Source organism: Symphalangus syndactylus, chromosome 22 (assembly GCF_028878055.3).
Source record: "Symphalangus syndactylus isolate Jambi chromosome 22, NHGRI_mSymSyn1-v2.1_pri, whole genome shotgun sequence".
Lineage (NCBI taxonomy): Eukaryota > Metazoa > Chordata > Mammalia > Primates > Hylobatidae > Symphalangus > Symphalangus syndactylus.
This window is the reverse complement of record NC_072444.2, coordinates 24,872,333-24,898,033: the sequence shown is the minus strand read 5'-3', so window position 1 is coordinate 24,898,033 and position 25,701 is coordinate 24,872,333. Positions and strand designations below refer to the sequence as shown.

The following is a 25,701-nucleotide window of genomic DNA, read 5'->3' as shown; positions in this document are numbered from 1 at the left end:
CGATCTCCTGACCTCGTGATCCGCCCGCCTCGGCCTCCCCAAGTGCTGGGATTACAGGCGTGAGCCACCGCGCCCGGCCTATCCCTCTATTTTCTACATAGAAAAATTGGGGAACTTGTCTGGCATCTCAGAAAATGGCCAGGCTGGGCCGGGCGCGGTGGCTCACGCCTGTAATCCCAGCACTTTGGGAGGCCGAGGCGGGCGGATCACGAGGTCAGGAGATCGAGACCATCCTGGCTAACACGGTGAAACCCCGTCTCTACTAAAAATACAAAAAATTAGCCGGGCGAGGTGGCGGGCGCCTGTAGTCCCAGCTACTCGGAGAGGCTGAGGCAGGAGAATGGCGTGAACCCCGGGGGGCGGAGCCTGCAGTGAGCCGAGATCGCGCCACTGCACTCCAGCCCAGCCTGGGTGAAAGAGCGAGACTCCGTCTCAAAAAAAAAAAAAAAAAAAAAAAAAGAAAATGGCCAGGCTAGGAGGGGAGCCCAGGTGTACTTGGCTCCAGCAGCCCCCGCACTCTGATTCTCCTTACCTGCTGCTCTTTGGACCCATGAAGAGGGCATAGCCCCCCATTTACCCACAGAGAAGCTGGTTACTTGGCTGGGGACTGGCAGAGCTGGGATTGGGACTCAGATCTCCATGGGGTCTCTGTGGAGCTTTCATTAATAATTTGCTAGAAAGAGCATCGGTCTGAGGAGTCTGGAGTCCTGGGTTCTCTCCAGCTACTCATGTTTGGCCCAAGCTCTTAACTCTCCTGTGTCTCATTATTTTCATCTGTAAAATGGGAGTAAGATTCCATGACACAGCTGCATGACTGAATGTAAAAGTGCCCTGCAAAAGTCTTCAGCCTACCCAGCTCATGATAACATCAGCACACGGGGACCCTGCAGAAGTCCTCGGCCTGCCCAGCCCATGATAGCATCAGCACACGGGGACCCTGCACTTCCTGCCCTCGCCCCTGACGTCAGAGCCTGCAGGGTGGCAGAGCCAGAGGGGAGATGCATCAGAGGGTGTCAGCTCCAACCCTCACCAGATCAGTGGGCTTTCCCTGCCCTCGACTGCGGATGTGTCCCCCCTCCCACCCCCACCTGGGGACAGCTTCTTCCTAGGGACACACTGCTTGCCCTCTGGGGACTCTCAGAAAGGGGGTATGGGGGGAACTGCTGCTTCTTAGCCACAGTGACACGGCTGAACCTGGAAAGGGTCTCCTGTCAGCACCTCAACCCCTTGCTTGGCAAGCAGGGAAACTGAGTTCCCGACAGCTCAGGGACTTGCACGTGGTCCTGGGTGAAGCAAACACAGGCCTTGAGAATCAGAAAAGCCTGACTTGTAGCTCCCTGGCTTATTAACCGCATGGCCTTGGGAAGTTATTTAACCCCTCTGGGCCTCCTTTTCCCTATCTGTGAAACAGGGATAAACAACGATTGTTGGAGGATTACATAAGGGTGTGTGTCAAGTGTCTTTAGGATGGTGCCTGGTGGGTGGTCCTAATACTGCCTATCATCAGCTATCATGGTTACAAAAGAACCATTTCTTTGCAGGAATAAAGCCGGTTGGTTGGACAGTGAGCTCAACATGTTCACACACCAGTACCTGCAGCCCAGCAGATAGTGGGCACCTGAGGCGGAGCCTGCGTGGAGAGGGGTGGTGCTGCCAGCTCTGAGTGCCATGTGGGTTCCCCCAGGGGCACATGTGGCTCCTGCCCCTGGCCACCGCCAAGAGAATGAAGCACCCAGTCTCCTACCATTTTGAGCCCTCCAGCACTACTTATTTTCCCCCACCTTTGCCTGCTGTTGCTGGAAGAGCTGGCTCATACCCCCAAAGGACACTTTTAACAACAGCTATGGACAGCATGGTACCAAGGAGTTAAGTTGAGGCTTTTTCCAGCTTTCTCTGGTTCATTTGATCGCTTGATAAGGCCTCAGGATCTCAGCATTGCACAATGCCTCATGGAAGCCTTTGAGGGTATCACGCAGACACCCCCACCTTCCTCCAGCCTGTGCGTACCTGCCCTCCTTGCAGCCCAGCGCACCTGCAGGTGTAAGGGATGATTGGAGTTTCTTCCCAGAGAGTCTGTCCTGGAAGGACTGTGGCTTGTGTGTGTGTCTGTCTCGCCTGTTGGTTCAGTGCTTCATCCCATTTGCAGAGCCTCAGACACGTCTTGGTGGTGAGGCTCAGTTACCCCTGGGCTTAGGCTGAGGCGGGCCCTGTGCTAGGGGTGGTAGAAAGGATGCTGCTGAGGCAGCTGGAGGAGTGGGAGTAGCTCAGTGGGGAGGGCTGTTGGATGTATGGGGAGCTGGCAGAGCAGGTGGTGGTCACTGGGACAAGGAGGGACTTGCCTCTCTTCTCATTATTGTGTCCTTTGCTTTAGTGTCAGTCCTGGACTTGTGCAGGCCTGTTTTGTGTAGATCTGTTTTGGAAGATGGCTTGGTCTAGGTGGTTGAAGGATGTAGTAGAAGGAAGGATGGTGAAAGGTGGGTACGTTGGTGGCTGGCTGAGGTGCGTGGGCCCCACACAGGACTGCTGGAGAATGGGCCGTCCACTTGGCCTTGTTCTGCGGGGGGGCTCATGGGTCTGAGAGCCCCCACCCACTAGGCTTGATTGCAGCCCTGTTGTGCCCTTTAAGAAACATGTTTCCACCCCACCCCCAACCTTGCCCCAAGTGCCCTGGACTAAATTTCTTGTGCCAGTGACTGCAGTTGGCCAAGGGACAATGTGGAAAACCCAGTGCCCATCTTTCCACCCTCCCTGATCTCCAGAACCTTCGACTGACCTCGTCTTTATGCTGATGTTGAGTTTTGGGATTGTTACTGGTTGAAGTGGGGGCAGATGCCTGTCACCAAGGTGTTGACTGTGTGAGTAAAGCAGTTTGAGTGACAAATCCTGTGTGGCACAAGTTGGATCGCTTCCTACAAATAAGCAACACCTCTCCCAAAAAGCAGCCCACAAGGCAGGGGCCCAGCAGCCCAGCCATCACTCATCTTTGAGGAAATGAGTTGGTAGCCTCTGTGCACTGGTTGGTGGCCACATCACAGGTGATGTCCTTTTCACATACCTGCTTGTACTTAAAGCCTCAGTCTGTCCTGTTGTGTGGGGCGAAGTAATGGACTCTGCCAGGTGGACATGCTGTGGGTGGATGTTCCCGGTGTGTTCCGGGCCTAAATGGACAGGGGCCACTTCACAGCATGTCAGGGAAAATCAGTGTCACACAATTCCAATGGATTTTGTGCTCTTTTTGAAAAAAAAAAAAAAAAAAAAAAAATTCTTTAGCGTAGACATGAATTTTTTTTCAGTGTAGCCCCTGGGGAATGAATGAAATTTTGAGCTTCAATAAGTAAATTTATACCACTGAGGGAGAGACCCTTTCTGAAAGAAGTATGGCCAAAAGCATCTTAATGCTGCTGACATTGTTCTGTTTTTATGTTCATTTGCTGAAGCGCAAGACGTGCTGACACAGTGAGTTTTCTCTGATGTATTTAAGGTGATGTTTTTGCCTGAGTTACTCCTGTATCATTGCTCATAATATTGGAAACTAAAATAAAACCTAGTTGGAAATCCTTTGTGAGATCTCTGTCTTTTCGGGTTCTTTTTTTTTTTTTTTTTTTTTGAGACGGAGTCTTGCTCTGTCGCCCAGGCTGGAGTGCAGTGGCGCGTTATCTGCTCGCTGCAAGCTCCGCCTCCCGGGTTCACGCCATTCTCCTGGCTCAGCCTCCCGAGTAGCTGGGACTACAGGCGCCCGCCACTACGCCCGGCTAATTTTTTTGTATTTTTAGTAGAGACGGGGTTTCACTGCGTTAGCCAGGATGGTCTCGATCTCCTGACCTTGTGATCCGCCCGCCTCGGCCTCCCAAAGTGCTGGGATTACAGGCGTGAGCCACCGCGCCTGGCTCGGGTTCTTGTACAAACTCCTCTTTGACATGGCCAGCTGTATTCTGAAGTGACCATAACTTTGGGGGAAGTTCCCACTATCATCTGGCTCCTTATTCTTGGAAGGAATTTGATACTCTCAAAAGAACAAATGGTGTAACTGATCTTTAAGGATCAGGAAATCAAGACTGATTTCTTTACAGATTTCTCTGTAACTCCAGACCATTTTTCACTTAAAAATTAAATGACTCATTGTTCCATCCTGCTTTGCCTTCTGAGAATTTGGTTGCAACTATTCCTTTTTTTTTTTTTTTTGAGATGGAGTCATGCTCTGTCGCCCAGGCTGGAGTGCAGTGGCACAATCTCGGCTCACTGCAAACTCCGCCTCCCGGGTTCAAGCAATTCTCTGCCTCAGCCTCCCAAGCAGCTGGGATTACAGGTGCCGACCACCAGGCCTGGCTAATTTTGGTATTTTAGTAGAGACGGGGTTTCACCATCTTGGCCGTACTGGTCTCGAACTCCTGACCTTGTGACCCACCTGCCTTGGTCTCCCAAACTGCTGGCATTACAGGCGTGAGCCACCGCTTTTTTTTTTTTTTTTTAAAGGTCCTCAGGAGTAGATACGGGGGGTGGTTAGTCAGTTTCCCCGCCCCTACAGCTGTCCTCTCGGCTCTGATGCTGCCCAGTGTCCACGCTGCTCGCCCACAGAGGCCACAGCTCAGCTGATAGCAACCTCATCCTTCCAGATTCCCAGGCTATACACTTGGGGCATCACCCTCGAGTCCACGGTCACATGTGCTGCACCAAATCTGTCACCTGCTGTCTTCCAAGTCTGTTGACCCTGCCCAGTTTCCTCACCTCCATCATAACCATTAGTCCGGATCCAGGTTCCTGTTCCTGCCTTGTCCCCGCCTATCCTTGCCATCTTGTGGCTGTTTCAAGGCAGCAGCCAAAGACTTTCTCAGGTAACAAAAAAAATGAATCATTACTTTTTTTTTTTTTTTTTTTGCAATCCACAAAACAAGTAGTTTCTGTCATTAACAAGATGTTACGTACAACCCACTAAGTTGTTCACAACACCATCATCCCGGGTGATGAGCCATGGTTTGAAAAAGGGCCTTCTTGCCTTATGCAAATGCTGCTTAGTTATTCCCAGTCAAGGCCAGCCTCATTCCTGTGCTTTCTCTGACTACCTCATCTGTCCACTGGGGAATCTGAGAGGCTGGAAGTTTTAGCCCTCTGGTAACAATGTCCCCAATTAATCACAGAAAGTAGGTAGTCAGGAATGTTCCACTGTGTCCCAAGCACTGGGGTGACAGCCCAGGCAGCTCTCTCGGAGAGCATCTGGCTCATAACACGGCTTCAGAAGCAGGGCCCTCCTCGCAGATGTCAGCTAAGTTGTTCACTGTGTCCTCAAGTGGATGGTTTCCTGTCTCTAAGTGGGACTCTTAGGCTTGAGATAAGAACAGCGAACTTTTTTGAGAGTTTAGTATCTACCAGACATTCATATGCATGAGCCCTAATCTCAAAATCCAATGGTCTATTTTCCCTAATGTTCTCAAATGAGGAAGTTCATTAATTCAGCAAAATATTTGTGCACCTACTATGTGCTAAGCATGGTTCTAGGCACTGGAGATACAGCAGTGACTAAGGTGGATAAAAATCTGCCTCTGGGGCTAGGCGTGGTGGCTCACACCTGTAATCCCAACACTTTTGGGAGGTGGGCGGATCACGAGGTCAGGAGTTCAAGACCAGCTTGGCCAACATGGTGAAACCCCATCTCTACTAAAAATACAAAAATTAGCCAGGCTTGGTGGTGTGCGCTTGTAATCCCAGCTACTAGGGAGGCTGAGGCAGGAGAATCACTTAAACCTGGGAGGTGGAGGTTGCAATGAGCCGAGATCATGCCATTGCACTCCAGCCTGGCGATAGAGGAAGGCACCCTCTCAAAACAACAACAACAACAAAAATTTCACTCACTGATGAGTGACCTTTTTCAATTACAAAGAAAAACAACATACTCGCTAAACTCCCTAACATCAGGAGCCATCAGGCAAATTATCCCAAGTCTTGATTTATAAAACCAAACCCTTATGCCTCTGATTACATAGGGGACAGGTCTGACAAACATTTTTTTTTTTTTTTTTTTGAGATAGGTTTTTGTTGGCTGGAGTGCAGTGGCGCAATCACGGCTCACTGCAGCCTTGACCTCCCAGCTCAAGTGATCCTCTCACCTTAGCCTCCCGAATAGCTGGGATTAACAGTGGGTGCCACCATGCCTGGATAATTTTTTTGTTTTTTTGTAGAAACGAGGGGTCTCACTATGTTACTCAGGCTGGTTTTGAACTCCTGATCTCAAGTGATCCTCATACCTTGGCCTCCCAAAGTGCTGGGATTATAGGTGTGAGCCACCATGGCTGGACACAAACATTCTTTTTCTTTTTTTAATTTAATCGAATTTTTAAAATAGAGAATGTATGTTGGCTGGGCGCAGTGCCTCATGCCTGTAATCCCAGCACTTCGGGAGGCTGAGGTGAGAGGATTGCTTGAGTTCATGAGTTTGAGACCAGCCTGGGCAATCTGGCAAAACCCTGTCTCTACAAAAACTACAAAAATTAGCCCAGCATGGTGGTGTGCACTGGTAGTCCCAGCTATTCCGGAGGCTGAGGTAGGAGGATCACTTGAACCCAGGAGGTGGAGGCTGTAGTGAGCCGAGATTGCATCACTGCACTCCAACCTAGGCAACAGAATGAGACCAAGTCTCAAAAATAAAAAAAAAAAGATGGGATCTCACTGTGTTGCCCAGGCTGGCCTCTAATTCCCAAGCTCAAGTGATCCTCCTGCCTCAGCCTCCCAGAGTGCCGGAACTACAGGCATGAGCCATCACACCCAGCCAACAAACATTCTTTTCTGATAAGCAACTGCAGAACTTAAGCCAGTTTCAGCCAGCTTACAGAAGCTGTGAACAACCTGGTTAGCCATTGCACATGAGCTCACGTCCTCTCATAAATATGTATATAGCTTTTCCCTCAAACCTGCTAAATGTGTATGAATACGGGCCCTTTGAGGCATAAAACCCAACCTGTCCTTTCTCTCTTGGAAGAGAGCACCTTCAGTGCATGCTGCAGACCGTCTCTTCCTGGTTTGCAAACAAGTATCAACAATAAAGTGCTCCTTTCTACTATTTAGCCACCTTGGTGATCTTTTAGACAACATTATGCGTATTTCTGCTAGGAACATTAGTGTTCAAATCTCTGTAGGCAGATGTTTTCATTTTTTGTAGGTAGATATCTCAGGCTGGACTTGCTGGGTCATATGGTAAATTTATGTTTAACTTCTACAGATTTTGCGAAGTGGTTATACTGTCTTGTATCCCCACCAGTAGTGAATGTGGGTTCATATCTATATCTATATCTATATATATATATATATTTTTTTTTTTTTTTGAGACAGTCTTACTGTCACCCAGGCTGGAGTGCCGTGGCACAATCGTGGCTCACTGCAACCTCCACCTCCCAGGTTCAAGCCATTCTCCTGCCTCAGCCTCTCGAGTAGCTGGGATTACAGGCGCCCGCCACCACACTCAGCTAATTTTTTTCTATTTTTAATACAGACGGGGTTTCACCATGTTAGCCAGGCTGGTTTCGAATTCCTGACCTCAACTGATCCGCCCACCTCAGCCTCCCAAAGTGCTAGGATTACAGGCGTGAGACGTCATGCCCCGCCTCATTTCATTTTTTAGAGCATCACAAACTACCTCTCCAGCTCATCTTGCTAGAGTTACTGCATAATCCATGCATTCCTGCCAAGGATCAGCCATCTTCTTGAGTCGGAGGGCTTCCTGCTAGCTTGGTGCCTGGTGTTATCACCCTCGGCTCTTCTGGAGGTAGAGGGGCTACCTGTCTTCTTTTCATTCTTTTTTTTTTTTTTTTTTTTTTTTTTAATTTGAGACAGAGTTTCGCTCTTGTTGCCCAGGCTGGAGTGCCATGGTGCGATTTTGGCTCACCACGACCTCCGCCTCCCGGGTTCAAGTGATTCTCCTGCCTCAGCCTCCCGAGTAGCTGGGATTACAGGTATGTGCCACCATGCCCGGCTAATTTTGTATTTTTAGTAGAGATGGAGTTTCTCCATGTTGGTCAGGCTGGTCTGGAACTCCTGATCTCAGGTGATCTGCCTGCCTGGACCTTCCAAAGTGCTGGGATTTCAGACGTGAGCCACCGCGCCCAGCCAATTTTTGTATTTTTAGTAGAGACGGGGTTTCACGATGTTGCCCAGGCTGATCTTGAACTCCTGACCTCAGGTGATCCACCTGCCTTGGCCTCCCAAAGTGCTGGGATTACAGGCGTGGGCCACTGCGCCCGGCCCCAGTTTTTCTAAGTTATATAGTTTAGGTTTCACAACTAGATCTATGATCCATTCTAGGTTAATTTTTGCATATGGGTTTCTTTCTTTTTTTTTTCTTTTAGGATGAGTGTGTGGATATCCAATTATACCTACAACATTTGTTGAAGACACCATCTTTTCTTGTTTTTCCAAGTTTCCACACACATTATTGATAAAATAATTTTTTTGTCGGGGGGTGCTGGGTGTCGCTAGTCTGTAACTCTTTACCTCAAGCGATCTGCCCACCTCGGCATCCCAAAGCGCTGAGATTACAGGCGTGAGCCACCGCCCTGGGACGAAGGCACTATCCTTTCTCCACTGAATTGCGCTTTCATTTTTGTCAAAAATTAATTGCTCACGTATCGGAACTATTCTGTTGCATTGATCCATTTGTCTACCTGGACGCCAATACCACACTTTCTTTTTTAAATTAATTAATTTATTTATTGAGACAGGGTCTCTCAGTCAGGCTGGAGTGCAGTGGTGCAATCAGAGCTCACCACAGCCTCAGCCTCTTGGGCTCAGGTGATCCTCCCATCTCAGCCTCCCGAGTAGCTGGGACTACAGGTACGTGCCTGGCACATTTTTTGTAGAGACGGGGTTTTGCCATGTTGCCCAGGCTGGGTATCTTTTTTTTTCTTTCTTTCTTTTTTGAGATGGAGTCTTGCTCTGTCATCCAGGCTGGAGTGCAGTGGCGCGATCTCGGTTCACTGCAATCTCTGCCTCCCTAGTAGCTGGGTTCAAGCGATTCTCCTGCCTCAACCTCCCTAGTAGCTGGGATTACAGGCGCCGGCCACCTCGCCCGGCTAATTTTTGTATTTTTAGGTTTACAGGCGTGAGCAACCGCGCCCGGCCCCAATACTACACTTTCTTGTTTACTGTGTAGTCCTTATCTTCTGGCGCAAAGCGGGCACTCGCTAAAAACCTGAATGAAAGTATGAAGCAGGCCGGGCGCGGTGGCTCACGCCTGTAATCCCAGCATTTTGGGAGGCCGAGGCGGGCGGATCACGAGGTCAGGAGTTCGAGACCAGCCTGGCCAACATAGTGAAACCCTGTCTATACTAAAAATACAAAAAAAAAAAAAAAAAAAAAAAAAAAAAGCCGGGCATGGTGGCGCGCGCCTGTAGTCCCAGCTACTCGGGAGGCTGGGGCAGGAGAATCAATCGCTTGAACTCGGGAGGCAGAGATTGTGGTGAGCCGAGATCGCGCCACTGCACTCCAGCCTGGGCAACAGAGCGAGACTCCGTCTCAAAAAAAAAAAAAAGTATGAAACGATGAGTACAATGAGTAGTCAGCCGCCTGCCTCACCTACCCCGCCGCTCCGGACTGCCGCCTGCGCCGAGCCTAGGCCGCCGAGCCTGACAGAAACTGCCGCTGCTGAGCTCAGCGTATCCAGTCCCGCAGCTGACCAATCGGAGCCCGCCCTTCCGGGGCCCGCCCCATTCCAGGAATCGACCTCCGCACCGGCCTCGAAAATTGACCAATCGGTTATGTAGTTCCGCTCTTAGTCCCGCCCCCACTCTGAAACTGCCACTTCGGATCGCCGAATAACGCTCACTCACCAGGCGTCCCGGCCCTGCCTCTCACCTGACCAATCAGGACGGCCGGCCGAGGCCCCTGGAACGGCTCAGGCGGCTGCGGCGTTTACGGCGGCGCATGCTAGGGGATTCTGCCGGGTAAGTGCTGGGCGGCAGGACTGGGGAGGGGCGGAAGAGCTCGGCAGGAGGCCCCACGTGCATTCCCGCGAGGGCCTCGGGGGCCGCAGTGGAAAAGAAGGGGAGGCTGCATCTGCCTCTGCCGGGGTCCCGCCTCGGCGTCCGCCCGCTCGCCCTCTGTTACTTCTGCGGCCCCGGTGTTTCTGGAGCGTCGCTTTTCCGGTGTCTCTGCTCAGCGTTTCCCTTTCCAAAGCGCGGCCGGGGCCAGGGGAGGGCAAGGCCAGCTGTGCCCTTTGATCCCGTGCGAAAACGGCGACCCTCTGACTACAGGGGTGTGGCCCAGAGCCACTTGGCCAATTAGGGGTGGGGGCCGGGATCTTTGTCCTGCGGATCAAACAGTTGGCCCCTCTGGACTGCATCTCCGTGCCCCCTAGACCTGCGGGGTAATATACGTGTGGGGAGGTCCCAGGGTAGTCGGCTTCTCTCTGCTCCAGACCTTGCACCCGATCCTGAGGATCCTTGGAGGTGGGGGGCAAGGGCTGGGAGGAGGAAGCGGAGTTTTCCCAGGCTCCCTCACACTTCCAGGGAAAGGCTTTCCAAGAACCCTGAACTCATGGACCCTGGAGTCAAATTTTGGTTCAGATCTAGCCTCTTGCTAGCTGTGTGACTTGGGGCAAGTTGCTTAACTTCCCTGAGCTTTGGTTTCTTCATATGTAAAAAGAAAGTGAAGGAGGAAGGGAGGGCAGGAACGGAGGAAGAATCCCTTTGAAGCCTGATTTGTATTGGATTCACCAGTTATAAAGCAAGCTTGTCCAAACCACTGCCCAGGAGGCGGAGGTTGCAGTGAGCCAAGAAAAAAAGGAAGCATGCCCTTGCCCCAGCCATTTTGGTAATAATAGACGTTTATTGAATACTTACGATGTACCACTGTAAGCACTGTATTAAGTAAGCACTGTACTGCTTTGTTTTTTGTATTTTGTGTGTGTGACAGTCTTGCTCTGCCACCCAGGCTGGAGTGCAGTAGTGTGATCTCCACTCACTGCAACCTCCACCTCCCAGGTTCAAGCGATTCTCCTTCCTCAGCAGCCTCCTGAGTAGCTGGGATTACAGGCGCCCACCACCACACCCGGCTAATTGTTTTTTGTTGTTGTTTTTGAGACGGAGTCTCACCCTGTCGCCCAGGTTGGAGTGCAATGGTGCAATCTCGGCTCACCGCAACCTCCGCCTCCCGGGTTCAGGTGATTCTCCTGCCTCAGCCTCCTGAGTAGCTGGGATTACAGGCACGTGCCACCACACCCGGCTAATTTTTGTATTTTTAGTAGCGACGGGGTCTCTTGCCATGTTGGCTAGGCTCATCTCAAACTCCTGACCTCAGGTGATTCTCCTGCCTCAGCCTCCCAAAGTGCTGGGATTACAGACGTGAGCCACTTGGCCTGTTTTTTGTATTCTTGTTTTTTTTTTTTTTTTTTTTTTTTTTTTTTTTTTTTGCAGTGATGCGACCATGGCTCACTGCAGCCTGGACCTCCTGGGCTAAAGCGATCCTCCTGAGTAGCTGGGGCCACAGACAAGTGCCACCATGGCCAGCTAAGTTTTTTTTTTTTTTTTTTTTTGGCCGGGCACTGTGGCTCACGCCTGTAATCCCAGCACTTTGGGAGACCGAGGCGGGCGGATCACAAGGTCAGGAGATTGAGACCATCCTGGCTAACACGGTGAAACCCCGTCTCTACTAAACATACAAAAAATTAGCCGGGCGTGGTGGCGGGTGCCTGTAGTCCCAGCTACTCGGGAGGCTGAGGCAGGAAAATGGCGTGAACCCGGGAGGCGGAGCTTGCAGTGAGCCGAGATTGCGCCACTGCGCTCCAGCCTGGGCGACAGAGCAAGACTCCATCTCAAAAAAAAAAAACAAAACAAAAAAAATGTTTCTACAAATGTTGTCCAGGCTTAACATGCTTTCTTTAATTCTAACAACAATCGTATGAGGTAGATACTGTTGTTGTCCAGCAGATGAGGAAACTGAGGCACAGAGAAGTTAAATAACTTGCCTGAGGCAGTACAGTTAAAGAGTGTCGAATGGGAGTCTCTGGCACCACAGGGCACCCTACTGAGCACCGTGTCCTGCTCTCTTGACTTCAGGTAGAAGAGCTGGGCCTGGAACCCAGCCCTGAGGACATCCTACGGCCCAGGGGCAGTGACACCTGCTGAGAGAGGCCCAGGATGGTGGAGGCTGAGGAACTGGCACAGCTGCGGCTGCTCAATCTGGAGCTCCTGAGGCAGCTGTGGGTGGGGCAGGATGCTGTGCGGCAGTCAGTGGCCAGGGCAGCCTCAGAGGTGCGTGCCCGCCTTGGGAACCCCAGAGGAAGGGGCTACCTGACCTTCAGGCCAGCATCCAGGCTTCTGGGCTCATCTTGTTCAACACGCCCATTTTACTGATGATGGGACACTGAGGGCTGGGGAGGGAAGAGACTGGCCTTGGTCACTGCTGAGGCTGGAGCAGGATGAGGATGCAGGCCTTGGTGCCTGGCGTAGGCCCGGTGGGTAGGTTCTGGCAGCCACTCCCTGGGTGACCCAGCCCCTCTCTCCAGTCAAGCCTGGAATCCAGCAGCAGCTACAACTCAGAGACTCCGTCGACCCCAGAGATGTCCTCAACTTCCTTGAGCACCTCCTGCCCACGGGGCCGGTGCTCTGTGTGGGGCCCACCAGATGCCTGCCGAGGGGACCTCCGCGATGTGGCCAGATCGGGGGCAGCCTCTCTCCCACCTGCCAAATGCCAGCACCAGGAGTCCCAGGGCCGACCGAGACCCCACTCAGCACCCTCGCTGGGCACCTCAAGCCTGAGGGACCCAGAGCCCTCAGGGAGGCTGGGTGATCCGGGAACCCAGGAGGCACAGGCCCCAAGGTCCATCCTGGTTCAACAGAGCAAGCTGTCCAAGGTAACGTGGGAGAGCGGAACATCTGCTGATGGGAGGAGCTTCTTTGGGCCTCAGTTTCCCTATGTGACACATGTGCTTGTGGGCAGCCTCCCTTGCAGAATAAGAGGCTCCTGGGAGATACTGTGAGTTGGGTCTGGCTCAGCCTAAATGCTCGCTAGGTGGTAGCTGTGAGTTTCTCAGACAGCACTTTGAGAAGAGGCCAGGATTTGTTCACAGCCACACATAAAGTGGGGCCAAACATTTCCCTTCTTGCTCTTGTGCCCTTGGCTGAGCCCTGGGCTCCAAGTCAGGGTGTAAGTTAAGACACAGTCTCTCCGTCCCTCGAATTGCGGCTTCCTCTGGGCCAGGCCTCTTGGCTTAGTCCTTGTCCCTCTGTGCTTCCTTCCTCAGCCCAGGGTGACCTTCTCTGAGGAGTCTGCAGTTCCTGAGAGGAGCTGGCGCCTCAGGCCATACCTGGGCTACGACTGGATTGCAGGTAAGGCGTGCTGCTGCCCTGCACAACTTTGCCTGGGAGTGGGAGGTGGAGGCCTGGGCTCCTCCATGCTCCTGTCTGAGCCACCACCTGGTGCTGTTGCTTGTTTCTCTGACCGTGCCATCCTCCTTGGGGAGCACCCTTTTTTTTTTTTTTTTTTTTTTTTTTTGAGACAGAGTTTCACTCTGTTGCCGAGGCTGGAGTGCGGTAGTGCGATGTTGGCTCACAGCAACCTCCACCTCCCAGGTTCAAGTGATTCTCATCCCTCAGCCTCCCGATTAGCTGGGATTACAGGCGAGCACCACCACGCCCGGCTAATTTTTTGTATTTTAAGTAGAGATGGAGTTTCCCCGTGTTGGCCAGGCTGGTCTCAAACTGCTGAGCTCAAGATATCCACCTACTTTGGCCTCCCAAAGTGCTGGGATTACGGGAGTGAGCCACCGCCCCCCACAGCCGCCTTCTTTTATTTATTTATTTATTTTTGAGATAGAGTCTCGCTCTGTCGCCCAGGCTGGAGTGCAGTGGTGCAATCTCGGCTCACTGCAAGCTCTGCCTCCCAGGTTCATACCATTCTCCTGCCTCAGCCTCCCGAGTAGCTGGGACTACAGGTGCCTGCCACCATGCCTGGCTAATTTTTTTGTATTTTTTTTTTTTCAGTAGAGATGGGATTTCACCATGTTAGCTCGCCTCAGCCTTCCAAAGTGCTGGGATTACAGGCATGAGCCACCATGCCCGGCCTTTTTTTTTTTTTTTTGCTTTTTAAGAGAAGACAGGCCAGGCACGGTGACTCACGCCTGTAATCCCAGCACTTTGGGAGGATGAGGTGGGCAGATCATGAGGTCAGGAGTTTGAGACCAGCTTGACCAACATGGTGAAACCCCGTATCTACTAAAAATACAATAATTAGCCGGGTGTGGTGGCATGGGCCTGTAATCCCAGCTACTTGGGAGGCTGAGGCAAGAGAATCACTTGAACCCGGGAGGCGGAGGTTGCAGTGAGCCGATATCGCACCACTGCACTCCAGCCTGGGTGACAAAGTGAGACTCCGTCTCCAAAAAACAAACAAACAAAAACAAGACGAGCAGCAGTGAGAAGAAGGGGGAAAGGGTAGAACAAAGAGTTTGGCCTGTCACTGACTGTGAGTATACAATTGCGATAACTCACTACCTTCACACCAGCCTCTGAGCACCTTCTGAGCCATGTCTGCTCTCTCAACCTCAGGCACTGAGACGGTACATCTGTTGAATGAATGAATGAGTCCCAGCTGCCGTATGTTTGAACATTTGTTATGTGCCAGGCCCCTGCACAACTTCATACCAATGCCAGCTCTTTTCATGTTATTGTCCAACTCTCCCCGACAGCAACCTAACCTCAGCTGCCTTCTGGCTGGTTTCCCCTGGCCTATGTCCCATTGCTGTCCTTTGCATGTGTGTGTATGTGTGTGTGTTTGTGTAAATACATAACATAAAATTTACCACTGTAGTATTTTTTTTGAGATGAAGTCTCACTCCTGTTACCCAGGATGGAGTGCAGTGGCGTGATCTCCGCTCACTGCAACCTGTGCCTCCCAGGTTCAAGCGATTCACCTGCCTCAGCCTCCCGAGTAGCTGGGATTACAGGTGCCTGCCACCACGCCCGGCTAATTTTTGTATTTTTAGTAGAGAAGGGGTTTCACCATGTTGGCCAGGCTGGTCTGGAACTGACCTCAGGCGATCCGCCCTCCTCAGCCTCCCAAAGTGCTGGGATTACAGGCATGAGCCACCGCGCCCAGCCACCTGTAGCATTTTTTAAGTGGACTGTTAAGCGGCGTCAAGTATGTCTACACTGTTGAGCTATCATTACTACCATCCACCTCCAGAACTTTTTCATCTTCCCAAAAACTTCTCTCCCCATTAAATAATTACTCCCATTCCCCCTCCCTCCAGCCCTGGACAGTCACTATTCTACTTTCTGTCCCTATGAGTTTGACTCCTCTAGGGACCTCATATAAGTGAAATCATATAGCCTTTGTTCTTTTGTACTGGCTTATTTTATTTAACATAGTGGCCTCAAGATTTATTCATGTTATTCTGTGTGTCAGAATTCCCCCTTTTTTTTGTTTTGTTTTGAGAGAGAGTCGCATTGTATCTCCCAGGTTGGAGTGCAGTGGTGTGATCTCGGCTCACTGCAACCTTCACCTCCCGGGTTCGAGTGGTTCTTGTGCCTCAGCCTCCCGAGTAGCAGGGATTACAGGTGTGCGCCACCACACCCAGCTAATTTTTGCGTTTTTAGTAGAGATGGGGTTTCACTGTGTTGGCCAGGCTGGTCTCGAACTCCTGCACTCAAGTAATTCTCCTGCCTCGGCCTCCCAAAGTGCTGGGATTACAGGTGTGAGCTGCTGTGCCTGGCTGGAATTCCCTTCCTTTTTAAGGCTGAGTGACATTCCGTTGTGTGTTGATGCCACATGTTGTTTATCTGTTCATTCATGGATGGACACTTGGGTGGTTTCCGTCTCTTGACTGTTGGGAATAATGCTGCCAGTGACATGGTTGTGCACTGTCATTTTTGACATAGCAGCCAGAGGGAATTTTTAAACATGGGAATCAGACCATATCACTCTCCTACTCAGACCTCCCCATGGGCTTTTCCCAGCACTTACTGTAAAATCCAAAATCCCTATCTAGACTTATGAGGCATGATCTGGCCTCTACTGGCCCCATGATGTGACCTCCCGTCTTTCTTTCTTCCAGCCTCACGGTCTCCTCCTTTTTTATTTTTATTTTTTTTCTCTGTTGCCCAGAGTCAAGTCCAGTGGTGTGATTTCTGCTCGTTGCAACCTCTGCTTCCTTGGTTCAAGCAATTCTCCTTCCTCAGCCTCTCAGGTAGCTGGGATTACAGACGTCCACTACCATGCTCGGCTTATTTTTGTATTTTTAGTAGAGACAGGGTTTCACCATGTTGGCCAGGCTGGTCTTGAACTTCTGACCTCAGGTGATCTGCCTGCCTTGGCCTCCCAAAGTGCTGGGATTACACACGTAATGGGGTGGCCACAGGCATGGCAGGACCAGAAAGGAGGCCACGACCAGGCATGGTGGCTCATGCCTGTAATTCCAGCAATTTGGGAGGCTGAGGTGGGCGAATCACTTGAGGTCAGGAGTTCGAGACCAGCCTGGCCATCGTGGTGAAACCCTGTCTCTACTAAACAAAAATTAGCCAGGTGTGGTGGCGGGCACCTATAATCCCAGCTACTCAGGAGGCTGAGGCAGGAGGATCATTTGAATCCAGGAAGTGGGGGCTGCAGTGAGCAGAGATCAAGCCACTGCACTCCAGCCTGGGCGACAAGGTGAGATTCTGTCTCAAAAAACAAAGACAGGTGCACTGTGGAGTTGCTGAGAGCACGTGGTGGCGGGGACACAGGCCCTGCCCTTGAGTACTTCTTGAACTCTCAGCTCACTGCCCTCCTTCCTGGTTCTTGGAAAATGGAGGCGCCTGTCTCAATACCTGCTCTTGGTCCATGCGCTCTGCTCCCCTGCGTTTCCCGAGGTGACTGTCCATGCTGCCACCTGGGCCCTGGCCCTGCTCCCGTGTGCTCCACCTCTCTGCTTCTGGCTCCTCCAGGGCTTGCTTCCTGTGATCCTCCCTCTCTGTCCTGCATCCTCATCCTGGCCCTCAGCATGAACATGAACGTGCAGGAAGCATTCTGGGAGCTGGTTGTATCTCATGCTCCCTGCACCGGGCACCACTCCGAGCTGTGCTCCCTGTTCCTCCCGCTGACTCCTTTGCCCTTCACAATAAGCTTATTAGGTAGGCACCACCATGGTGCCCATTCACACATGGGAAGGCTGAGGCCCGGTGAGATGTAACAGTGGCTCACATCCAGTCGGGGTAAAGCCGCAGTCTGTTATTTCTCATCCTGATGCCACATTTCTACCTTTAGCCCACATTTGCTTCCAGTGACTGCCTGTTTTCTCAATAACAAAACTTCCTCTTCAAAAGGGCTGTCTAGTCTCGTTGCCTTCAATTTCTCTCCACTATTTCTTTTCTTTTTTTTTTTTTTTTTTTTTTTTAGATGGAGTCTCGCTCTTTCACCCAGGATGGAGTGCAGTGGAGTGATCTTGGCTCACTGCAACCTCCACCTCCCAGGTTCAAGTGATTCTCATGTCTCAGCCACCTAAGTAGCTGGGATTACAGGCATGCGCCACTACGCTCAGCTAATTTTTATGTTTTTAGCCAGAGACAGGGTTTCGCCATCTTGGCCAGTCTGGTCTGGAACTTCCGATGTCAAGCGATCTGCCCGCCTTGGCCTCCCAAAGTGCTGGGATTACAGGCATGAGCCACTGTGTCCGGCCTCCACTACTATTTCTTAAATCGGGCTTCAGCTCCCAGCATTTCATCAACATGGCCCTCAGTTGGGTCATAAGTGGCCTCCGTGGTGCCAACTCCCCAGCTTAGCCATCATCCACACCTTCCTTTGAGCAGCAGGGGACACAGTGGTCACTCCCTCCCTGAAGCACTTTCTGCCCTGGACTTCCGGCCACTTGCTTCCTGGTTCTCCCCCATCTCTGCTGGTGCTCCTTCCCAGGCTCCCGGGGAAGGAAAGGTCCTTGTTCTGACAGCTACACCCCTAGGCCTGGGACTCAGTCTTCTGACTCCTCCTCTCTGTCTTCCCCCTATGATCTCCCAAATGCTGAGGTGTTTGACACTTTCTCTACTTCTCCATTTGTATCTCTAGCCCACACCTGTCCTCCGAATTCCAGACTTGTATATCCCACTGTCTTCTCCACATCACCATGAAGTTATTAACCTTCTGTCCGAAATCAAGGTCCTGATTTCCACTGCTGTGCTCCTCCTGCAGTCTTTCCTGTCTCCATAAATGGCAACTCTACATACTAAATAGGTCAGACCATAACCTTGCTGGATTTACCATCCAGCTACATCCTGATACACCCAACGTAAGTTAAAAATACTGCTTAGGCTGGGCGCAGTGGCTCACATCTGTAATCCCAGCACTTTGGGAGGCCGATGCAGGCGTATCACGAGGTCAGGAGATCGAGACCATCCTGGCTAACACAGTGAAACCCCGTCTCTACTAAAAATAGAAAAAATTAGCCGGGCGTGGTGACGGGCGCCTGTAGTCCCAGCTACTCCGGTGGCTGAGGCGGGAGAATGGCGTGAACCCGGGAGGCGGAGCTTGCAGTGAACCAAGATCGTGCCGCTGCACCCCAGCCTGGGCGACAAAGCGAGACTCCATCTCAAAAAAAAAAAGAGAAAATACCGTTTAGTCAAAAAGGCATATAAGGCCAGGCGCAGTGGCTCATGCCTGTAATCCCAGCCCTTTTGGAGGACAAGGTGGGTGGATCATTTGAGGTCAGGAGTTCAAGGCCAACCTGGCCAACATGGTGAAACCCCACCTCTACTGAAAATACAAAAATTAGCCGGGCATGGTGGCGAGTGCCTGTAGTCCCAGCTGCTTGGGAGGCTGAGGTGGGAGGATTGCTGCAAAATTCTGACCAGGTGTGGCAGTAGCTCATGCCTGTAATCCCAGCACTTTGGGAGGCCGGGGCAGGTGGATCAGGCCAGGAGTTTGAGAACAGCCTGGCCAAGATGGTGAAACCCCGTCTCTACTAAAAATACAAAAATTAGCTGGGTGTGGTGGCGCACGCCTATTTAAATCCCAACTACGTATTTTTAGTAGAGATGGGGTTTCACCATGAGAATTGCTTGAACCTGGGAGGCAGAGGTTGCAGTGAGCCGAGGTCGCTTGAATAAGCCTGAATCCCATGCTGAAATCAGTGCTAAGAAGTGACTGGAGGCTGGGCGCGGTGGCTCAAGCCTGTAATCCCAGCACTTTGGGAGGCCGAGGCGGGCGGATCACGAGGTCAGGAGATCGAGACCATCCTGGCTAACACGGTGAAACCCTGTCTCTACTAAAAATACAAAAAATTAGCCGGGCGTGTTGGCGGGCGCCTGTAGTCCCAGCTCCTCGGGAGGCTGAGGCAGGAGAATGGCCTGAACCCGGGAGGCGGAGCTTGCAGTGAGCCGAGATCGCGCCACTGCACTCCAGCCTGGGTGACACAGCAAGACTCCGTCTCAAAAAAAAAAAAAAAAAAAAGAAGTGACTGGAGAGGCAGCCCCAGGCCGAGGTCGCTCCACTGCACTCCAGCCTGGGCAACACAGTGAGATTCTCTCTCAAAAAAGTAAAAAAAGAAACATCCTAAGTCGAATCATGGTAAGTTGGGGGCTGCCCCTACCTCTCCCCAGCTGAATCCTAACTGATGTCTCTGTTTCCCCTCACCTTGAAGCAGCCAGAGGAAGAATCCTGTAAAAAATAAGTGGCTGATATGATTGTGACCCTCCTGGTCCCCAAACCCTCCGTGGGCTTCCTAACCTCATCTCCTCCACCCTCACTGCCTTCCTGCCACTTTCCCCTCCTGGCTGTTCCTCAGCTGAACCACGCACATGCCCACCCTGGGGCCTTTGCGCTTGCTCTTTCGTCTGCCTGTGATGTCCTTCCTGGGAGGTCTCTGTGGCTTCTCCATGTCTCTGCTCAGGGTCATCGCACTCAGAGAGGCCTTCCCTGGTATCGCTGCCCTGCTGTACTAGGCTCTGACCCTGCTCTCTTGCTTTCTGGGAGGTTTCACCATTCAGTCTTGTATCATGGGGTTTTTTTTTGGTGGCTAGTTCATCTCTTGCCACCTTACAGTGTAAGCCTCATTAAGGCCAGGGGCTTTGTCTGTCTAGTTCCTGGCACATGAAACAGCATCTAGCCCTGTCATAAGGGCTCTGTCGATATTTTTTCCGTGGATGGTTGGCTGTGCATCAGGGTAGACAGACACTGAAACCAACCAACAGTCTCAGTGACTGGAGGGGCCCTCCTGGCCTGTTTGAGGCACAGTAGGGGTGAAGCAGGTGGCCTGGGGTGCCAGGGCTGATCGTCTCTCCAAGCCTTGGCCGGGGGCCACACAGCAGCCCCCAGCCCCTCTCCCGTCAGCTGCCTGGTGCTTTGCCCACACCAGGGTCTCTGGACACCAGCTCTTCAATCACCAGCCAGCCTGAGGCCTTCTTCTCGAAGCTGCAGGAGTTTCGGGAAACCAACAAGGAGGAGTGTATCTGCAGCCATCCTGAGTGAGCAGGGGCGGGCGAGGGTGGGCGAGGGTGGCTGAGCGGCTCCATCCCCTGGCCTGCTCATCCCCCTCGCCCTCTCAGACCCCAGTTGCTAGGCCTGCGTGAGAGCAGTGGCAGCGGCCTGGAGGAAGACCATGAATGTGAGTGCGGGCCCTCGGCTAGGCCGCTGAGTAGTCCAGCCTCGTGCTGCCCTGGCCTCCCCTGCCTCAGAGCAGTCCCATTTGAGGTTTGGGGCCTGGGGAGGCCCCTGAGGTGTTGAGACTCATGGAGGGAGGCCTGCAGTCTGGACAGGGTGGCCAAGCCCTGGTAGGGGTGGGGTGAGCTAAGGCCTGGCCACCGAATTAGGGGCTGCCCTGCCCTGTGTGGCACCATCCCACCCTCCCCAGCAGTGCCCCCGTGCTTGTGGGACTCCATCCCAGCTCCTGAGAGCCCTAGGAGGATGTCCCTCCCCACCCCTTAGGGCGTGGGCCCCAGGTTCTGGGAGGAAAGGGGTTAGGAGGAAATGGGCCTAAGGGCTTCCCAGAGGGATTGGCAGCTTGTGTGACAGGGGCCAGCACGGGGCCTGGGGACCTGGGTTCCTGGCTCAGGGAGAGCTGCGGCTTCTCATGGGTCTCGCAGGCGTGTACTGTTACCGTGTCAAGCGGCGCCTGTTCCCGGTGCCTGTGGATCCCGGCACCCCCTGCCGCCTGTGCAGGACACCGCGAGACCAGCAGGGCCCTGGGACCCTGGCGCAGCCAGCACAGGTCAGGTGAGTGAACAGAGTATTGGGACATCTTGGGGGACACAGCCTGAACCACTGGTTTTAAGAAAAGATGGGCCTGGGCGTGGGCCCCCAGCCGCTGGGAGGCTCCTCAGGGGTCCCCCACTGCCCCCCTGCTCAGGGTGAGCATCCCGCTGTCGATCCTGGAGCCCCCGCACCGGTACCACATCCACCGGCGGAAGAGCTTTGACGCCTCTGACACACTGGCTCTGCCCCGGGTGAGCAGCTACTTGGGGCTGGATGGTGATGAGGGCAGGGCTGGCCCAGACTGGCACAGGTCCCCAGGGAGGGTCACAGAGCGAGGCTGGGCTCGACAAGGGTGAGCACCCAAGTCTCTGGAGCACAGGCTGGGCCTCTTCCATCACCCACACCTGTACCTAAGGGAGGTAGGACCCCCACTCCACGTACCCCGGGGCTTCCAGGGTGATCTGCCTGCAGGCTGGCATGACATGAATGGGTCCTGTTTATTGTGCTCTTGTGTACTGCAGGCACAGTCCTTAGGGGGCTTATCTCATGGAGCCCCAACAGCAGCCAGGAGTGTAGGCACTGCTGTACCCTCACCCTGCAGGTGGGGAGACCGAAGCAGAGGGGGAGGCGCCTTGGTGGAGGAGCTGGGATTCGAACCTAGGTCTCTGTGCTTCTTGTTTTTTTTTTTTTTTTTTTTTTTGAGACCGAGTTTTGTTCTTACTGCCCAGGCTGGAGTGCACTGGCACGGTCTCAGCTCACTGCAGCCTCCATTGTAGTCCCAGCTACTTGGGAGGCTGAGGTGGGAGGATCGCTTGAACCCAGGAGGCGGAGGCTGCAGTGAGCTGAGATCTCGCCACCGCACTGCAGCCTGGGTGACAGAGTGAGACTCCATCTCAAAAAAAAAAAAAAAAAGTCCTTTCCTGTGTCTCCAGGTCGGGATGGGGGGCCAGTGGCAACTCTTCCTGACTCCTAAATTGAGAGTAGGGCAGCTGGGGTCAGAGGAGGAGAAGGATGCAGAGGAAAGTCAGTTTGCTGGTCCATAAAATGGACATAACAGCGCCATCCTCAGGGATGGTGGTGGTGAGGTGGGGCTGTTCAGTGAAGCAATCTATGCGGGCGCTTGGAGAGCCTACAGCAAGAAGTGCCCTGTAGGCCGGGCGCGGTGGCTCACGCTTGTAATCCCAGCACTTTGGGAGGCCGAGGCGGGCGGATCACGAGGTCAGGAGATCGAGACCACGGTGAAACCCCGTCTCTACTACAAATACAAAAAATTAGCCGGGCGTGGTGGCGGGCGCCTGTAGTCCCAGCTACTCGGAGAGGCTGAGGCAGGAGAATGGCGTGAACCCGGGAGGCGGAGCTTGCAGTGAGCCGAGATCGCGCCACTGCACTCCAGCCTGGGCGACAGAGCGAGACTCCGTCTCAAAAAAAAAAAAAAAAAAAAAAAAAAGAAGTGCCCTGTGAATGTCACTGTCACCATCCTATCCTCCTCCCATTTCAGCTCTCAGGGCCCCAGGGATGGCTGGATCTGCCAGGTTAAGAAAGGGGAGACCTGGGGTAATCTTGTGGGTAGACACAGGCCCTGCCCTGGTGGGGGCCTCCTTCCTAATGGGGGGCACAGTCCCTCTCTGATGGGGGTGTGCCCAGTCAGCGGGGAGCCTGTCCCAGGTCAGGCACTTTTAACCCTTTGCCTTCCACAGCACTGCCTGCTGGGCTGGGACATTTTCCCTCCGAAGTCTGAGAAAAGCTCAGCCCCCAGGAACCTGGACCTCTGGTCCTCTGTCTCCGCTGAGGCCCAGCACCAGAAGCTGTCAGGCACCAGTAGCCCTTTTCACCTGGTATGGTCCAGATCGCATCTTAGCCTGGGCTGCCCCCTAGACGGACAGAGACCTTGCAGCAGGCCTGGGGACTGCAGAGCCTCCTGGGGGGTAGGATTGAGGTGGGGAGGATGGAGCCTGGGAGTGTCTCTCTGCAGGGTCCAGCCCTCCAGCCCTGACCCTAGCCATCCCTCAGAACTCCTCTGCTCCCTGCCACCTGCCCTGCTCCACCCAGGAAGGCCACCCTGACTGCAAGATCCAGGAGGGAATGTGGCTGGAACTGGGGATGACCTGTCCCTTTCAAGTGGCCCCCCTGAGACTTCCCTATTCCCCATCCAGGCCTCGCCAATGCAGGTGCCACCCCCCACCCCGACCTGGTCAGTGCCCCAGGTCCCTCGGCCCCACGTCCCACGGCAGAAGCCCTGAGGACTGACTGCTGGAGGAGAACAGCATTCCCGCCGCCTCCAGCCTCTCCCCTCTGGCAGGCGCACCCAGGAGATGGAAGCCCCTGCCCGCCCAGCTCAGGCCCGGCTGTCCTAGGTTGGGCAGGTGGGTGGACCCAGGCTTGTCTGCTGCCTGGGTTCCAGAGAGGGAGGACCCTGGGGTGGAGGGTGAGGGATTCTGTGGAAGTTTGTAAATAAAGCTCAGTGCTCTGCAGCTCGAGTCCCACGTGTGCTGGTTCCATCCTGCTGATGCACTTGAGGCCCAGAAGGCACTCTGGCCTCTCTGCCTGCCCTCCCGGCACCCTCGGAAGGAAGACACTGCGACCACCGGGACTGGGCAGTGTGTGTCGGTCACCATGAGGGTGGCTCCTTTTGCAGATCCCCAGCTCTGGGTAGTGGCCTCCACCAGATGGGGGAGGGGGGGTCCCCTAGGCAGGCTGGGCCAAGGTTATTAAAAAGTCATTTCAGCGAGGGCCTCCGCTGAAGCTGTGAGTCGTGTTGAGTGACTGAGCTCTCTCCTTCCTGGTCCCAGAACCGGGATCCATTGCTAGAAGGGCTCTCTGGAAGTCCCTGGGGTCACATGGCTCCTTCACCCAGCCCTGGGAGCCGAGGGTCATTCAGAGCCCCAGCAGGGACAGATGAGGAAACAGGGCTGGGCAGTGAGTTGGAGGCAAGGTTAGCAGAGAGCCCAGATGTCCAGTCTTGGAGAGTAGGCAGCACCCTGTCTTTCACTAACCTCTTGTATGTGTTGGTTGCATAATATGAAATTGCTCTTTTTATAAGTGGAATAAATGCGGACATGAGGCATAAACTTTCTCTAAGGTTTCTCGGCTTAGAGATGGAACTGGGCTGTGCTGTCCTGGGGCTTTTTCCTGGAGTTTATGAAGCTATAAAAACCTTTCCCTCTCTCTGGAGAAACAAAGTCTGTTTTTGAGTCCCTGCTTTCAATTATTTTGGGTATACAGAAGTGGAATTGCAGGATCAGAAGGTGATCCTATGTTTTTTTATTTTTGAGACAGGATCTCACTTTGTCACTCAGGCTGGAGTGCAGTGGCACCATCTCCGCCCACTGCAGCCTCAACCTCTTAAGCTCAAGTGGTTGATTCTCTTGCCTCAGCCCCCCTAGGTTAAGGCGCGTGCTACCACGCCTGGCTAATTTTTTTGTACTTTTTGTGGAGAAGGGGTTTCACTATGTTGCCGAGGCTGGTCTTGAACTCCTGAGATCAAGCGATCTGCCACCTTAGCCTACCAAAGTGCTGGGATTACAGGCATGAGCTACCACCTCCGGCCACTAATTCTATTTTTAATTTTTCGAGGAACTGCTATACTGTTTTACTTTCCGACCAGTGATGCACAAGAGTTCCAATTTTTCCTCATCCTCAACAGTGCTTGCTATTTTCCGGTTTTTCGAGAGCAGCCATCCTAATGGCTGTGAAGTGTATCTCATTGCGGTTTTTATTAGCATTTCCCTAAGGATTAGTGAAGTTGAGCATGTTTTAATGTGCTTATTGGTCATTCGTATATTTTTAAAATATTTATTAATAGTCTTTTTTTAACTTTTAAGTTCAGGAGTACATCTTTATTAGTTTATTTTTAATGGAGACAGGGTCTTGCTGTGTTGTCCAGGCCTCAGGCTGTTCCTACCTGGGCCTCCCACAACGCTGGGATTATAGGCACAAGCCACTGCACCCGGCCTGTTTGTATATCTTCTTTGGAGAAGTCAAGTCCTTTGTCCCATATTTCAGTTGGGCTTGGTTTGTTGTTTTTCCACGTGTAATTTTGAGTCAGAGGACCTGTGGGAGTCAGTGGTTTCTTTAGAAATTCTTTGGCCAGGGGGAGAAGATAATTCAAAGCCTTTCTGTCAAACAAAAGTTACAAAATGAGGCTGGGCGTGGTGGCTCACTCCTGTAATCCCAGCACTTTGGGAGGCCGAGGCAGGAGGATCACTTGAAGTCAGGAGTTCGTGACCAGCCTGGCCAACATGGCGAAACCCTGTCTCTACTAAAAATACAAAAATTAGCTGGGGATGGTGATGCACACCTGTAATCTCAGCTACTCAGGAGGCTGAGGCGGGAGGCAGAGGTTGCAGTGAGCCAGATCATGCCACTGCACTCCAGCCTGGGCGACAGAGTGATACTCTGTCTCAAAAAAAAAAAAAAGAAAAGTTACAAAATTTAGGCCAGGTGCTGTGGCTCACCCCTATAATCCCAGCACTTTGGGAGGCCAAGGCAGGCGGATCACTTGAGGTCAGGAGTTTGAGACCAGCCTGGCCAACATGGCAAAACCCCATCTCTACTAAAAATTAA

At 52.7% G+C, this 25,701-nt stretch overlaps 2 protein-coding genes across 12 annotated transcripts in view; both read left to right on the top strand.

The window, feature by feature from the left end:
- MFN2 (mitofusin 2) overlaps positions 1-3,555 on the top strand; it is a 33,617-nt gene extending 30,062 nt beyond the window's left edge. For all 7 annotated transcript variants that reach the window (XM_055261416.2, XM_055261415.2, XM_063631819.1 and 4 more), the window contains one exon: positions 1,542-3,555. In XM_055261416.2, the coding sequence (XP_055117391.1) occupies positions 1,542-1,611 (70 nt within the window). In that variant the 3' untranslated portion in view covers positions 1,612-3,555. The remainder of the gene's footprint in view (positions 1-1,541) is intronic.
- Positions 3,556-9,524: 5,969 nt separating this feature from the next.
- MIIP (migration and invasion inhibitory protein) lies at positions 9,525-23,609 on the top strand. 5 transcript variants are annotated; one of them, XM_055261430.2, is made up of 10 exons: positions 9,525-9,926; positions 12,039-12,233; positions 12,488-12,835; positions 13,226-13,310; positions 20,303-20,411; positions 20,493-20,551; positions 21,030-21,159; positions 21,293-21,389; positions 22,836-22,973; positions 23,292-23,609. In XM_055261430.2, the coding sequence occupies exons 2-10, from the start codon at positions 12,120-12,122 to the stop codon at positions 23,376-23,378; spliced, it is 1,167 nt and encodes a 388-aa protein (XP_055117405.1). In that variant the 5' UTR covers positions 9,525-9,926; positions 12,039-12,119; the 3' UTR covers positions 23,379-23,609. The 5 variants fall into 5 exon arrangements, with proteins under 5 accessions (XP_055117405.1, XP_063487913.1, XP_063487910.1 ...); XM_063631840.1 differs by having other exon boundaries at positions 9,919-10,794; XM_063631841.1 differs by having other exon boundaries at positions 9,923-10,127.
- Positions 23,610-25,701: the final 2,092 nt, after the last annotated feature.